The sequence below is a fragment of the Salminus brasiliensis genome, chromosome 2 (assembly GCF_030463535.1).
Source record: "Salminus brasiliensis chromosome 2, fSalBra1.hap2, whole genome shotgun sequence".
Classification (NCBI taxonomy): domain Eukaryota; kingdom Metazoa; phylum Chordata; class Actinopteri; order Characiformes; family Bryconidae; genus Salminus; species Salminus brasiliensis.
In genome coordinates, this window is record NC_132879.1 from 29,308,787 (window position 1) to 29,325,845 (window position 17,059).

Here is a 17,059-nt window from a genome sequence, read left to right on the forward strand (position 1 = left end):
GGCGATGACGCACTCTCCCAACTTCTGACCCTCAGGGCTGTGGAGCGCTACAGACCTGACAGTAGACTGACTGTGAACGAGGAGGGACTAGGCCTACTGTATAAGCCTTAAAGTTTCCTCTGAAATCAAGGGTTTTAAAGGGTCCATCTCATAAAAACACATTTCCCTCACTTTCAAAAAACAGTCAATGCTGCATATACACACTGTTAAAAGTGTTGAAAACAGTACCCTTCGCTCCCCTGTCCATGCAGTCCACATACAGAAGCCAAGCTGCAAAGCCTGTTTTGAGTTGGTAACAGTCCTTTTGGGAGGAATCACAGCTTAAAAATGTCTCCCAGTTGTTGTAGGTGGACTTTTCTCTCACTTCCCTTTGCTGGAACCCACTCTCTCAGTTAAATCAATAAAAGGGACAGTGTTTCATTTGACCCAGGATGCCCACACTTTTGCTTAAGGCTGATTATGCCTATCCAGCCTGGAGCAGTTTATCTCCACCCATTTACTCTGAGATTCAGCCTGGACAACCACAATGCAGCACAGCCAATCAGAACATAGCTCGTTTACATATTTCTTAATACAGTCTTAAAGGCATATTAACTAGAGCAGGTGTATAATTCTAAGGGATGAAGAGAGGTTGGAGAGTGGGTGCATAAAAATACATTGTGAATATTTCAACACATAAGACCACACATTTATAAGCAGACTTTTTTTATTGAGATAATTTAATATGCAGTAACAGCCTCTACTTCTATGACAAGGCTTTTTTTACTAGATGTTGGAACATTGCATTGATGATTTAATTGCATTCAGCAATGAGAGCATTATCCAGACCAGGTACTGAAGTCGACTGATCAGTTTTGAATCACAAACTCCACTCCGACTCCGGTACTGTATGGAGCTCCATCATTCCAGAGAACACAGTTCCACTGATCCACAGCCCAGTGTCCAATGGGCAGGGGCATGGTGACCTTAGGCTTATGTGTGACTGATCCAGAGCATCCCATTCTGTTACGAATACTTTTCTATAGAGATCATTCAAGCTGTGTGTTCACCGAACCCCTGTATCAGCAAAATGTGCACCTTAAAGTAGCCAGGTTTGGTGAAAGAGGTTAAAACTTCAGTGAAGGAGACTTACTGAGTGGTAAATATTACAGCTTTTGACAACATTTGCAGTATGATACATAAGTACAGTCCAGCTTTTATTGTTTGTTCGTGCAAATCACATATTGATGTCATAAGGGCTTGAAAACGCGAGGATTGCTCGTTTCACATTTTGCACACACACAAAAAAAGAAGCAAAATGGGCAGCACAACTCTTGGGATCCAGTCATGCGATTGTACAGTACATGATACATCACTGAAAGGAGCGTATTGCATTGAACAGCGCATTGAGCAGCGCATAGTAAAAAACCAACCTAACCTGCAGGATCAAAAGTGGTTCGCCACCAACATACTGCACTTCAGAAGTAGCTCATGTCAACTTTTTCTCTCTCCCCGTTTACTCACATTACTTTAACGTGCTTCGTTATGTGTCGGACGCAGGCTGATAAGATTCCTTTGGGTGCTCCCTTACCTAAACAAATGGATGTGAGTATAGCATGTGGTGGAGAGCTTAGTTCAGGGTGTGGAGCAACCCCTTTATGCTTTCTTATGCTTTCTGAAACCTAGTGCACCAATTCCTTCATATCAGACATACTCGAGTCCACAACATGCCAAACCAACCTATTAGCTCAATTATACTGGAATGGTTGGCTAAATAGTAACAATGTTTCGGCTGTAAAGTGTGATTCTATGGCTTCTCATCTGAACCGAACTGCCATTCTTGTTACATCCCACACAATTTGTACAATGTCCTAACAAAAACACAGTACTGCATGCTTGATGTACACTGTTAAAAGTATAAGATCCTTGAGGAACATTTGGAGGTTCTTCAATTTCAAACGGTGGAGGAATCTGTTGAGGTACTTTGAGGAACCTTCAAGAAAAGGTTTTAGAAGAAAAAGGTTCCTTGGAGGTTCCTCCACAGTTTCAGGGGGTTTCCAAAGGTTGCTCAAGGATCATATTCATTTAACAGTGTAGGCTTCATCTATTGTAATACATACAATGTTGCATATGGATTTCCAGTCTATTGCTCGTGTACAGAGTTCACTGCTGAAATTTACAGGGGAGCTAGAAGCAAACCTGCAGAGCCTCTCCAATAAGAACCTCATGGAGACATGGAGACACTCCAATTGACTTTTTTCCTTCTCCTGTCTGTCTTTTTCCCAGTCAAGGAGAAAAGAGCAAATGTTAGTTCATAATAACAACTCTGGTTGCAGAGTGTGTTTTGCCTCAGTTCGCACAGGCATGTCCATGGAAGAAGCAGCCAAACATTACTGAAAGACACACACGTCTCTAGTACAGCTGGAGCTTACGTTGAAATGCTTGTCATTCAGTTGAGTACAATTCTATTCAAAAGAGGAATCACACATGAAAGCCTTACTGTCTCCAGGTATGTTCAGCTTATAAGTAGTCAACTAATAAATAGTTACGACACTTTTCCTATTTGCTCGAATGCTTGTGGAGCCCCTGCTTCGATTTCAAATTCTGAGCATGTCGAGCTTTCCGAATGTTTGGGGCTCAAGGTCATCATAAAAGTCAGAATAGCTAGACAGTCCATCTCCTGAAACGGAGCCATGTGCCATGCCATGGTCCTCCAGTCAGTGTGGATTCTATGGGAGCATGATGGAGTCAGGACGCCCCAAAGGACACATAATCAAACCTTCGTCTGTCTCTTCATGAATGGGGGGAGGAGTGGAGGCTGTAGACTGGGAGGATCCAGCACTGAAGGAGCCTCGCAGGTTTAGGTTAAGGCAGAAGAGGCTTGGCAGGAACTGCCGCTGGTACTGGTCCACACGCTGGATGGCATCCAGCACAGACGAGCTGCCCCCACACACCCAGCCCGGCAGCAAATTGGCAGCACTAAATGTAGCCGGCGCAGACTGAGAGTGCCTCAACTCCAGCTGATAGGAAAATCTGAAAGAGAGGAGTGAGAGTGTTTGCATGTTTTAGTGCAGATGGATAAAGTGCTTGTACCTGTGTGTGTATGTGTGTGTCTGTGTGTGGCTTCTTACCGTGCAGACACCTGTTGGGATACACTCCTCCCAGCATGTTGTAAAACATACTGCAGCAGCTTCACTGTCTGCTCTTTCATCCAGCCCACATCCTCCTGCACATCAGGCAGCCACTCCAACAGCCTGAGAGAAAGAGAGAAAGAGAGAGAGAGAGAGAGAGAGAGAGAGAGAGTAATTATACATCACTTTTAAAAAACAAACAAAATATAGCTTTAGCCTAAAAGAGAAGCGCTGGCTCCTGGTTAGCATTATGTCAAAGCAATGCTTTCATCTTTAGGCAGTATTGGACCAAACCCAGTTCTGAAATCAGAAGTTTTGGCCCATGCTGAGACTGATCTGATATTTTTCATACTAGCTTATAAATGAGCCTTTTGTAACTGAAGCACCACACTTAAGAATCAAACAATTCTTGTTAGTGTTAAAGGTTGACTAGAATGCAAACTGTATATATCTTGGCAGCATTGAATGATGAGAGTTTTTGGAAACCCAAAAATGTCTCTTCATTCACATTACAATCCAGCATAACCAAACCAGAGCTGTAAAACATGCCAGTTCTGAAAACCCCAAAACTGTTACATAACAGTCTTTTATTAATGCCCCCACAATGTACATACACCCAGCCTTCAACCCTAGTCAAGGCTTCAACACTAAAAAGGTAAGGGCCACTTCAGGAGGATGTTGTGTTTTTGATATTTGAAGACACTCTCCTGATGCAGGGTTTTACCACCAGACTCTGCTAGTTTTTGTACTCAAGGCTTTGCCTGTGCCATCGTCCGCAGAAAAGTAGCACAATTCAGTGAGCCAGGAAGGTAAAGCCGGAGAAGTGGGTAACCTTTAGTGGGCGCTAGGCTGAAAGCTAACTTTAGCCAACAGATGTGGTGTTAGGAGAGGCCCAGCTGTGGAATGTACTTCTTAGTGGAGCAATCTGATCAATCAATCGTTAACCGGCAAAAATAGTGCTCAGAAGAGGAAAGCCGACAGCCAGGAAAACTGTTGTTTAGAGAATTGTAGTCGACAGCCATGAAAAGAAGTTTTTTGGGGAAGCGAGTATCGACTGAAGGCTAAACACTAATAGATCAGGTCACTGCGTTGAGAGGGCATCAACACTATCCATTGGCATTTTTCACTCAAACCGATCACATATTTATAATAATAAATGCATCCTATGGCACCTTAAAGATAAAAACTACACTTAACTACCATACTCATACTACCCAAACACTTCTCTATCCCACAGGACAAAATATCTAGATTATATATAGATATATAGCTCACATTAGACAACGCAAGTGCTTGCTGACAATATCCAAGATACACTCAGAAGGGTTTTGTTATTATGAGAACAATCTGAGGTCTGTGAAAGGATCAGTAAAAAACAGTTGCAAGTCACCTGATACTCAGCGACAGAGCTGACTCCATTGGCAGGGTGTATGGCAGCAAGATAGTTGACAGCATCCTGACAGGGAACATGTTACTGAGAGACTGCAAGAGGCTCCGTCTTTCTCTACAGGCCTCCACCAGGGCTATAGAGCAATAAAGAGAGTGTTAGATTTGTACCAGTATAAAGGCTAATATTTATGACATGCTATTCCATGTCAAAAAGTAGCATCTAATATTTGATAAACTCCTAATACCTCTATGCAGCCGCGGAGGCAAGTGTTCAAAGATGTGTTCCTCTAAGCCTGAATGAGCATCAGGATGTATCTCTCCTTCCCTTGTATGGCTTTCTTCATCATCCTCATTATCAGAGTCTTCCTCACCCTCCACAGCCCCGTCACCCAAAGGGCGGTGTGGCTGTCGGTATTGCAACAGGCCTTTAAAACAATTGCAAAAATAACACTTGCTTAAGGCACGAAACACAAGCGGGTGTGAAAAGTGTTCTAATTCCCCTGAGCACTGAAACTCTAATAGAGACCACTAGAGGGCACTGCTACACCGATGAACGCGACACTGCAGAGAAATCAGAATTTAACCCCACAGCACCGAAAACCGTGATAAGACATATCAGTGACTAACCTTCCAAAGAACAAGCAGAGTTAGCGGTTATCTTTGATCACCCATTATCAAAATATGATTAGAGTAATGTCTAACCTGTTTTTGTTCTACACAACAGGCATCACAAATAGCAGCTCCGCTACCTATGCCCTCATATTTGCAGCTGTATGATGAAAAACAGTACAGTAAATGGTGGTCATAGGTACATACAGTTTTATGTGAAGGTTTGGGGCCCATTGTGCCATTTGGCCAAGTTGTAAATATGGCCCCATTATGTTCAGTGAATCATAATGCACGGTTACTCTAAAATATTAATATTAAATATAAACTATTAAAAAAATGGAAAAACATCAGTGTGCCCTGTGCAAATACTTTTTTTTAGAAGCTGAAATACATGATCACATTGATTAGTTTTTTTTTTTTTTTTATAAATATATACTGAAAAAGCTAGTGGGTGGGCTACAGAGGCTATTACTACTTCTCAAATAAAAATAGAATGACAAAATGGGCCATTTGACCATGGATGCCCAAACTTCTGTATAAGACATTATATATATATATATATATATATATATATATATATATATATATATATATATATATATATATATATATATATATATATATATATATATGTATGTGGGTGTGTGTCTTACCGTTTTTCTTCAGGAAATGCAATGCATCTTTGTACCCTTGCTTGCACATGGTCTTCATTACCTAATAAGAAAACACAACACAATGAACAGACAGAATGAGGCAAGGGAATATTAGGCTCAACAGGAAGGTCAGTAGCTTTAATGTAGGAGCTGGAGAGAAAATATTCAAATTAGTGTCTGAATTTCTATGTATACGTGTGTGGTTTGGTCCATGAATGTGTAGATGAGTGTGTGTTAGAGCTTTACCAGTGGATCGGGCGGGAACAGTGCTCTGGTGACTCTGTACAGGTTGGAAAGTGTAAACTGTATGGACGTGTTGGTAAACCGGAGCTCATGCAGGTTGGTGGAGCTGGTATCTCGTGGGCAGATGTCACTCTCTCCAGAGAATGGAGAAACTGTGATGGTGTTCTTCAGCTCATACCGAGGCAAATTATCACTGATCCCACCATCCACATACCGCTAGAGAGAGAGAGAGAGACAGTGTTATAAGTCTCTATTTAGTGCTGGGTAATAAAACTGATGATGATGTAATTGGACATGAGTGATAACTGAAAAGTAAAGACACGTCAGTCCTTAATAGGCTTCAGTGACTCGTGCAGGGACAAGAAACTGGTCTAAGTAAAATTCCTTTACATTTATCCATAATATTAATACATAATATGTTCAAATATATGACTGCTGAGCCAATGTTCCACTGTAGGTTTTCCAGGGTGGGTGATATGACAAAAGATTATCATAATATCTACAAGACAATTTTAGCATACGTGTTATGTACCATGGTTGGAACCGACACAAAATAAATGTTCAATTTAAAAAAATAAAGATTTAATAGAGTTTTTAATTAAATAGTGAGGATTCAATGTTTCACATACAGTGCTGCACAAGACACGACAAGAAAAGAGAGGTTGATCATGCCAAAAGGATTTTAAGAAAATATGCTGCTGCTTGATACACCTTCATCACATCAAGATTGGACTATGGTAACAACATTCACTACAGCATCATCTGAAATAATCCCAAATAAACTGCAGTACATCCAGAACTTACAGAGCTGCACACCTGCTTCCTCATTCCTTCCTGTTCCCATGATCACATTACGCCTGTCCTCCAGAAAGTTTACTGGCTCAGGGGATTCGATTCAAAATTCACCAAGCCTCCTCCTATCTCACTGACTTGCTTCATCACCATACTTCCCGTTACTTTTGTTCCTTTGATGCTCCTCGGAACTCCTGTCCATAACCTTTAGGACCTTTAGCTGCTTCCTCCCCTCCACGGCTGGAACTCTCTCCCTGAAAACACCCGCGACTGCTCTGATCTGTCCACATTCAAATCCCTCCTCAAAACTCACCTTTTCAGATGTGCTTTTAATGAAAGATTTGATGTTGTTATATGTTTTACTGAATTGTATTGAGCATTTTTATGTACCCTTCATCTCTTTTTGATGTTTTTTTATGTATGTAAAATAACCATGAGTATCTTGAAAAGCACTATATGAATAACATGTTATTATAATAATTATTATTATTGTTTGTACATGTCAATGCGCATTCCCAAATAGATGCAGAACAGTTTTCCACCGTTCAGACAGTGCCATGTTTCAACTTTCTAAAATAAATGATTAATAATAAATGATAAATAATGATAATTCCAATAATTATTGTGAATTTTAACACATAATGAGGCTCTGTGATTGGTTAAAATGAAGTGAAGGGAGGGGCTCTGACTCTGGTCATATGATGTTCCATTTCTAGGTACCACATGAACAGGAAAAACAGCATCCTTAGGAACACTGCGACTCTTCACACACTTGGCAGTACACAAACATACACACACAAAAGACTACACACATTTACACACGCACCCCAGAATAATGTTCTGGCACTGTTCTGCCAAACCCCTGCCAACACACACACACACACACACACACGCAACCAAGCATCCTCCTCAATGGCACACGTGGCAGAGGAAAGGCCTGTCTGTTGCCAACATCCTTGCCAAGACCCACAGAACTCAATGCTGGTTTATCACAGAGGCTGAGGAGCTGACGTGAGAGCAATGCACCTTCTTTCACATCATATATAAAAACAGCACCGCTGAGTAAAGCCTGCCTTCAGACGAGCCAAAAGGTCAGCACTTGCAAACACCATTGCAAAATCAGAATCTGTGTCCTCCAGGGGATACAGGGGATATTCTTCCCACAGCCAATGACTCACTCACTCGGGACTCATCTGAACTACATGCCCGTATCATAAGACTGTGGGTGTTTTGTGTACAAGGTCCACAACGAATTAGTTTAAGTCTACCCTCTCAGGGCAGTTTCTCAGGGTCAAATGCATTTGCCTATACCTAGCAAACACTGCAGCAATCCCAAACAAATGGAGAGACTGAGAGAAAGGAAAACGTGGCTAGAGGGGAGGAGCAACACGTAATGTCCACTAAGAAATAAACAATACAAGGACAAAATGGCAGAGCATTACAGACGGTGGTACACACCTTTGAATCTACAAAGTTTTCTTGAGAAACAAAATGTAATCTAAATCTCAAAACCTTTTGGAGCTTTGGGATATTTTTCTCAGACTGTAGGGGTTCAAGGGGACTGATCAAAAAGCTGAATTTCTAATTTAACAGGATTAAAAGTGGAGAAAAGACTGAACCACATTCACCTTGTTAAGATTTTTCTTAAATTTGTTCTCATGAAAAGTCTTCATGATGCGTTTTAATCTGCAGAATTGTTCACAGCTCTGCTCTTATGAAGGTGGATCCCATTGTCCTTGTTAATTGAACAAATCCCAAAGAGAGACACATTGAGTGTCAGAATCTTTGTGCAAGCTGAGTGAGTGGATATTAACAAGACATTTCTTCTTAGGAACGGTTGGTGAATAAGGTCCAGAACTACATTATGGGAGGAGGAACATGCCTGAAGCCCCTCAGTTCTATAAATACTATCTCTACCTAGTTCACGTGTCTATGACACAGTGTTCATGACTTTCCAGCACCCCGTCACCTCCCTTTTAACTCCGTCATATCTCTCATTCCTGGCTCCACTTGCTAGAGAGGAGGGGTGGGGGGGTGGACTGGCTTTCTACCACAAAGCAGAAAGTGCCTGAACTCCAGTCCCCCCCCCCCTCCCTCTCTTACAGCATCATCGTATACTGTAGGTATTGTCCAAAATAGCAAAAGTTTGATTCTAGTTTTCCTCTATTTTGCCATCCACTGCACAGATGTAGCTATATAATGGAAAATTAAAAAGGTGTCTCACGTCATTTATGATAAGCTATATGCTGCATACAAGGCATTGTTACAAATACAAGAGCTACATGGAAAACAATGAAGAGTGTCCTAACAGAAATCTATGTCAGATGTGTTTTAGACTGCAGAATCCTTCAAAGCTATGCTCTTATTGACAGTGATGATAATGCTAATGATAATGCTCATTGTCTTCGTAATATAAACAGATCCCAAAAAGACACATTGATGAAAACTCAATCAGTAGGTTTTAAGAAAATTAGGAAAATTCTGGTTGGTGAATAAGGGTCATTTTTAAAAAACTTGGTGCTATAATCTCAAGATTCCTTATTTTATTACTTTATTATTAAGAAAGCTGTCCACAGTTGTTAACACAGCTCTTTTACAGCTTCTTCTGCAACATACAGATACAGTTCCAGTTTAAAGGTGTTTGCCTTGTCTTGTGTCTTTGATTTGCATCATCGGTCTTTCTCACAGCAGATAACCGCTTTATTAGAGAGATATTATTAGATAGCTACATCTCTTTCCAAACTGCAAGATGATCTCATACACACTCACATGATTATAGAAGGAAGCAGGATGTTTATCTCGTTGGACACAGACTTTGATACAAACTAACTGGGATCACATTCTGAAAAATGGGTTTATGATGATGATGATGATATAAGAATACAAGTACAACTCACCACTCCCTGCAGGGTCGGAGGTATAAGGCCACAGTACACTGGAATGTAAGCACTGCAAATACATGCCTGGAGACACACACACACACACACACACACACACAGAGAGACACAGAGTAGAGTTTATTTTTGTAGTTTTGTTTACTTTTTATAGACATTTCTTTGACTATTTGCACAGCTCCCGGTCCATTTCATAAACCACCTCTTATTGTACAAGTTTCTATTTGAACAATTCCAGCTAAGCGGTTGTCATGTGATAAACCAGTAATCACTCTTTATGACTGTATGACTGTATTTACCCCAAGTGACATTGATCTCTTAAACTTCAAATCAGGTGAACACTAATTATGAACGAACCGTAAATGTATAACGAGAAAAGTCGATTTACAGAAGAGAAAAATGCAGAATGGTTGTACAGCTTAAGTGGTTCCCAGTTCCAGGCAGTTGCTAGGCTGGTCAAACGTGAAAACATATTGCTATGTTGTTGATAGTTACTATGGAGTAGCTTGGTTGTTGATAGGCTGTTACTATGGAGTTGCAAGGTTCTTGCTAGGCTGGAACTGTTTTTACCAAGTGGTTGCTACGTTATCCCAGGTGGTTGCTTGGTTGCTGCTATGAAGTTACCACTGGATTTTAGGTGGTTGCTAAGGTGTTTCTAGGTGGATGTCTAACAGTAAAATATCATTAAAGTGCAATGAGAGGTTAGTTCTATGTTCTAAACCAATAATTATTTACATTCCTAATGCCTTGTAAAGTCAAGCACATGATCATATCTACTACTGTAGGTTTAAGGTCATCATGTTGGTTTGTGAACATTATCACTAAAGATAATGGCAGCCTAAAGACTAAGGCAGAGGTTTGATGATTTCACTATATTGTGGGAGGTTCGGTGTAGTTACTGAATGCAACGTGAAATACTGGAACGATCATCTTTATATAATTTCCAATTAATTGTACAAATTTCTTAACTACTTATCAGGCATGTTTAATAAGACCGGTCTGCTAACTGTTATAATAACACATTATTATTACATAATTATAATGTAGAAATCTAAAGTACCTTTTTCTACATAGATTTTTTCATTTACACTCAAATTACTTTCATACACAGTCTTTGTATATATATATGGGTGTGTGTGTGTGTGTGTGTGTGTTCATCTTACTTGCACCAGTTCCTCATTGCTATTGAAGTGGGTCACCAGTACATTCTCCCCATCTGTAACACGGGTCAGGGAGATACCCAGTCTGCCTGTAGCTTTCTTGTACGAATCAGGGGGCATTATACGATACATCATGCTGCGCATGATCTTCACCAGGTTAAAGGAGGGATGCATTGGCCCCAGAAACCGCTTCCGTGCATCCTTCGCCACATCAATGGTGCTGGCCCCAACCTCCCCTAAAAAAACAGGGTGAGAGACAGAACCTTTAGTGTAGAGGAAATACAATCCCAAAATAAAGGCAGGTGGGATTACACCAACATTTCTAAACGTTTTATAATCCACCTGCACTGCACAGTTCTGCCTTCTCCTAATCTAACACATCCGATTCAGCTACAGGAGGATTTGCAGTGAAGGTGGTCTACAGACCTTGAAGTAGGAAACACTAACCCCCATAGAAGATATGGCATGTTAAACATGCAGGACGTCAAGTGTGCTCGGTGAACGTCATCACCTAGCCTGCATTTTATAGCTCCTTGCCAACAATACTAGCGTGCTGGCTGCAGAAACATCCTCATTTCTGAAATCTGCCGGTTCTGCTTTCCTGTGGGGGTTTTGCACCACAAGATGACCAAATAGCATAAAAAAAAGTGCACACTGTCACTACGTTAAAGGGCCCATTTCCTACAATTGTCTCATACTTTTGGACGCTGGTGCGACTTTATTTGCCAAAAACAACCATAGTTTATTTTTACACAACCATTTCTCCTCCCTTAGGACTAGGCCGACTGTTTTGGTTATTCTGGCTTCAATACATCTGTGTAGAAATGATCTCTCTTCTGATGGACGGACCTCCATTGAGTCTCATTCAGAAAGCAGTCCAGGCTGATAACCTCAATGTGAGTGGGCGGGGCTAAGCTGCTGTAGGCTGAATATGAGGAGGTCTGGTGTTCACGACGTCCCAAAAACAGAAAGTTTATTAAGGGCAGTTTTTTTTCTGATTAGTTTACATACATGGACTGCATGAACCAGGGAGAGCATAATATGTTTAGAAATTTTAGGTATTTACATACTTACAATATAAAAAAAAATTCAAAAATTAATTTAAAAAAAATTAAAAACGCAACACACAAACTTTTCAGTTTTTTTTTTATGATAGGGGGCCTTTAATGGACTGGTTGACCGAAAAAATATCTATATATATTTTATAAAATAAAATATCTGCTCCATTGGTTTTGCACAAGATTAATGAATTAATAAATAAAATTATTATTTCACTTATACTATTATCTAGTGCTCGCAGTGCCAGTGTAAAGCTAAACATGCCTCGACTAAGAGGAGAACAGTGTAAATTTGAGGTTTTTGGGTGGGTCGTCCCTTTAAAGAGTTTGATCTGGGCAGCTATGAAATTCAACGGCTCACCCCAACAGGCTCCGCTGACCAGGGCTGAGGCAGTGAGGGCTCCCGCGGAGGCTCCGTAGATGAACCGGGCATTCTCCACCAGAAACGGCGCATGTTCCTGCAGGCAGCTGGCAACTCCCACATGGTAAATACCGAGAAACCCACAGCCGGCGAAGGAGATATTCCAGGGCGAGTCGAGGGGAAACATGCTGAGTCCAAAGTGACCTCCCTCTTCTTCGACGAGTTGTGGAAAAGTCTTTGAACAAACTAAAGGACTTGTGAGGTCGCTAACGTGGCCACTAGCTTAGGCCTTCATTTCCCCATAATACCAGGTTACATCTTCGTGCTGAACACTGGCCGTTGTTTACACTTGTCGGCTAGCTGCGGTTCACGCTAGCTATAACGGTACCGAGTACGAGACCACTAACCTGCCCACCGACCTCGGGTCAGAGAGCTGAAATAAGGAGACTGATTTAAAACGTCTTAGGACGGACAGTCGACGTCCTAGGGTCCCCAAAAACCGCTCAGCTGAGAGCCTTGGGTGTTAAACGCGTCCCCGCACCGCGGCTGTTGAGTAACCTGTTTTGAGAAGTTGCTCTCCTTCACAGCTGTCAAACTCCAGCGAGGAGGGCCGTTCACTTAAATAGGCGGGTGGTCGAACTCCGCGCAGCCAATCAGAGGCCAGGAAACCTGAACCTCCCGAGCTGTCAATCAACCCGAGCGGCTTCCACGAACTCCTGTACTCCTGTACTGATGTTGAGCTGTGTTTTCAGGAGCTCGTCTGAGAAGTGTGTTTATGCGCCGAATACGAAAGATCTGCGCATTTCCCACCAGCACGTCACTCCACCTAGCTGTTTATTAACGAGGGGGCTTTAGGGAGGAATCACAGGAAGAGCAGAGTAAACCGAGGCACGTGGTTAGTGGTCTAAGCATGCACTGGATTTGATTCGGGATGTTGAGTGATGTTTGCCACCTTTGATACAGTGTGTACAGCGTGTCCTTTCAATGCTGCCCTCAAAATGTAATCTGTGAAAATAGCTGATCACTGGGGATTTTAAATTTAGAACATAGTCCAGTCTTTTTACTTCACAGTTTTATTTTGGTAAAGCTTTTTTTTCCCCTGGGTAGGTTATAACCTGTTCTTCACATAGGCCCCTTCCTAAGTTCAGTTTGAGGTAGGAGGAGACTGTGTTTGTTATCTACCACGTAAAAGGACAACGTGTTTTCACACTAAAACTGATTCTCAGCAGCTCCTCCTCCCCATACGCCACTTCATCAGGAGGTAAACAGCATGGTGGGGAGCAGATGCGGCCCTTATTTCACAATGCGGGACACGTTGGAAATGAAATCTAGTGGTCTGAGTTGAATTATTATTATTAGGCCAGTATGGACGCCTCAGGAGTTCAATAGTCCAGCGGCTAAAAAAAGATTATTGATTATTTTAGAGAATTTAGTTAGTCTATTGTTTTGGAACAGGGAGCGTTGCTGAGGCCTGACTATAGGTCATCGATGTGGATCCATTATATTGTCCTTGTCACACAAAAACCTTGCATCTCCCTACAGTTTCTACGTTTTGAATCTGGCAGTCATTCTGTACACTGTATTAAATTTGATGAATGGACCACTAGGAATGAATGAATGGACCACTAGAAATTCTCATATTTTCAATACACATATTTTTTACATTGTCCTCCATTGAAAGTTAAGAAGATATGTCTTGCTCCTGTAGAAAACAACAAGCACACTGCTATAGGACTGAGGCTGGTATGGTGTATATGCTGTGCTGTATTTCAACACACCAAGGGACCTTTTCTAAGAATGTGTTGTGAATGTGCTCTGACAAAATATTGCTATCCTTTGGCCTCCTTCTAGTAGGCCACATCTTGCCAGAAGGAATCTCGAGGAAAAGGTTTTACCAAGTACATTGAAAAGGTCACCCACAGGGCATTATTAGGGGGTAGAGCATTTCAACTCGTTCACTCTACAGTATATCACATTGTGCGAAACACATCTCATCTCTCGCGTATATAATGCGCAGTCGCTTTGTTATTTTCTGTGGATCACCTGATTTAGATGAATAGTCTTGCTTTTCATTTTCCATGTCGGGCACACCCAGTTCATAATGATATCACCAGCCTGCTCCAGTGAAAATAAAATTCTTTGGATTCTTAGGTGATGATAACCTCTTCCTCTGCTGCTTCTTCTCGTCCCCCAGAAGAAAAGAAACGGTATCAGGAAAATATGCTGTCAGTCTCAGGGGTAGGCCGAATCCCAGAGCACAGCAGCTGGGGCACGGAAACGGAACAAAACAATAACACAACATGTCCAGGCATGAACTAATAATAACTGCAATATCAATAGCAGTCGCTCCCGAATGATCCTGCATTTAGAATATCAGTCTTTTCCTCTCTGACTGAATTATGCTCATGCTGTCACTGGTCATCCAGCGCCAATAACCCTACAGTCAAAGACAGGCTCCAAACAGGGTCCTAATCTGGAGCTGGTAAAAGGGGACAGTTCTGAACACGAAAGTAGGCTAATCTGAAACTAAATTACATCATGGGGATTTTCTTTTCAAAGGGTTTTTAATCAAAATGTAGGAGCAACCAATGAACAGCTCCCTGTTACAACAGAACCTGACTAATGGCCTACAATGGGCTGCCTGCACAAGACCAGTGAGATTTTGCTTACTGACAAATGATTGGTCCCTGAATATTGGGGCAGTGGTGGCTCAGCGGTTAGAGCGCCGAGATATCGATAACAGGGTTGTGGGTTCGATTCCCGGGCTCGGCAAGCTGCCACTGTTGGGCCCTTGAGCAAGGCCCTTTACCCTCTTTGCTCCCCGGGCGCTGGAGTTGGCTGCCCACCGCTCTGGGTGTGTGTGTGTACTCACTGCCCCTAACACATGTGTGTGTGTGAGTGTGTGTTCACTACCAGATGGGTTAAATGCGGAGGACACATTTCGCTGTACAGTCCACACTGTACAGTGACAAATACGTGCACCTTTACCTTTACCTTATTGGCACTGTGCAGGCAGCCCTATCTCGGCCCTCAGTGTGTGTGGTTGGCGGGGGTGGGGGGGTTGTATAAAATTGTTTACGTACGAAGCTCAGTGGGGGTGTGGGCCCAGTGCGGGCTAGCTAACCCATGCAGGGTCGATGAGGATTTTGTATGGGTTAACCCAAGCCAGCCTGCAGTGGCCAGCACCCAGTCAAACATACATAAAGGGTCACAGTTGTTATTCACACAAATCCTTTTTATACTTTTCTGGAAAACCAAGCTGAGGCCGTAACTTTGTGAAACTCCAACTTTTCAGACTGGGAGCCACATGTACTCAGAGACCCTACTAAACACCCCCCAAAAAACAAAACAGCATACCGTCACTGTCCAGTCTCCAAAATGGTGACTTGAAAGGAGACTTGTAAAGAAAATGTTCTTTACCATCGAATATCGATGTAAAATAAGAGCTTATGATATTTTGAGTGTACAGAGTCAGCTTGAGGGTTTGGTGGAGAAAACTAAATATGGACAGCGATGGAGATCACTGTTTCTCACTGGACAGCAGCGATATGTTAGTAAGTAAGTTTTGAATGCTGCTATGCTGATCACTGGCAGTGGAAGTAGATAGACTGATCACTAGCCAAAAACTGTGATTGTGTTTGTGTTTGGAACCAGCTCCAGCACCAGCACCAGCTCCAGCACAGCACCAGCTCCAGCACCAGCACAGAACCAGCACCAGCTCCAGCACCAGCACCAGCTCCAGCACAGCACCAGAACCAGCACCAGCACAGAACCAGCACCAGCTCCAGCTCCAGCACCAGCACCAGCACCAGCTCCAGCTCCAGCACAGCACCAGCTCCAGCTCCAGCACCAGCTCCATCACCAGCTCCAGCTCCAGCTCCAGCACCAGCTCCAGCTCCAGCTCCAGCACAGCACCAGCTCCAGCTCCAGCACAGCACCAGCTCCAGCACCAGCTCCAGCACCAGCACCAGCACCAGCACCAGCACCAGCACCAGCTCCAGCACAGCACCAGCTCCAGCTCCAGCTCCAGCACAGCACCAGCTCCAGCTCCAGCTCCAGCACAGCACCAGCTCCAGCTCCAGCTCCAGCTCCAGCACAGCACCAGCTCCAGCACCAGCTCCAGCACCAGCACCAGCACCAGCTCCAGCTCCAGCACAGCACCAGCTCCAGCACAGCTCCAGCTCCAGCTCCAGCTCCAGCTCCAGCACCAGCACCAGCTCCAGCACAGCACCAGCTCCAGCTCCAGCACAGCACCAGCTCCAGCACCAGCACCAGGATGGGTTTCCCCTTCTGAGCCTTGGTTCCTCTCAGTCTAAGGGAATTAGGGGAGGCTCGGACCAGGATCTCTGTAAAGCTGCTTTGTGGCAACATTCATTGTGAAAATATATCAATATATCAATACAACACATCAACACATCAACACATCAACATATCAACATATCAATCTATCAATGAACTGTATAAACCAGCATTTGTTGTGTTTTGAACACTCATACACTAGACAGGCAGCACCACACCAGAACCAGCGCAGCATGAATCTGCGTAGACTTCAGTTTACAGAATACATGCTGGTCCATGCTATATATTTGTTTCCAATAGAAGAGGGGTAGATCTGATTGGTCTTTTTGTGAATTTATAAAACTTCTAAATATTTTTTTTATTTTAAAAAGGAAAAGCAAAAAGACTGAGCCAGCCTAGCATTATTTAGCTAGCCACAGTAAGGTAGAAGTCCTGAAGTCAAATGAATTACCTCTACCATAAGCAAGGAATAGCTTAGACGTGTGTGTGTG

General features: G+C 42.7%; 1 protein-coding gene across 1 annotated transcript; it reads right to left on the bottom strand.

Moving 5' to 3' along the window:
- Nucleotides 1-688: 688 nt before the first annotated feature.
- Nucleotides 689-12,853, bottom strand: pnpla2 (patatin-like phospholipase domain containing 2). The gene is made up of 9 exons (XM_072672328.1): nt 12,270-12,853; nt 10,854-11,086; nt 9,694-9,759; nt 6,008-6,220; nt 5,762-5,822; nt 4,745-4,924; nt 4,501-4,633; nt 3,111-3,233; nt 689-3,012 (listed from the first exon to the last, which is right to left on the bottom strand). The coding sequence occupies exons 1-9, from the start codon at nt 12,454-12,456 to the stop codon at nt 2,709-2,711; spliced, it is 1,500 nt and encodes a 499-aa protein (XP_072528429.1). The 5' UTR covers nt 12,457-12,853; the 3' UTR covers nt 689-2,708.
- Nucleotides 12,854-17,059: the final 4,206 nt, after the last annotated feature.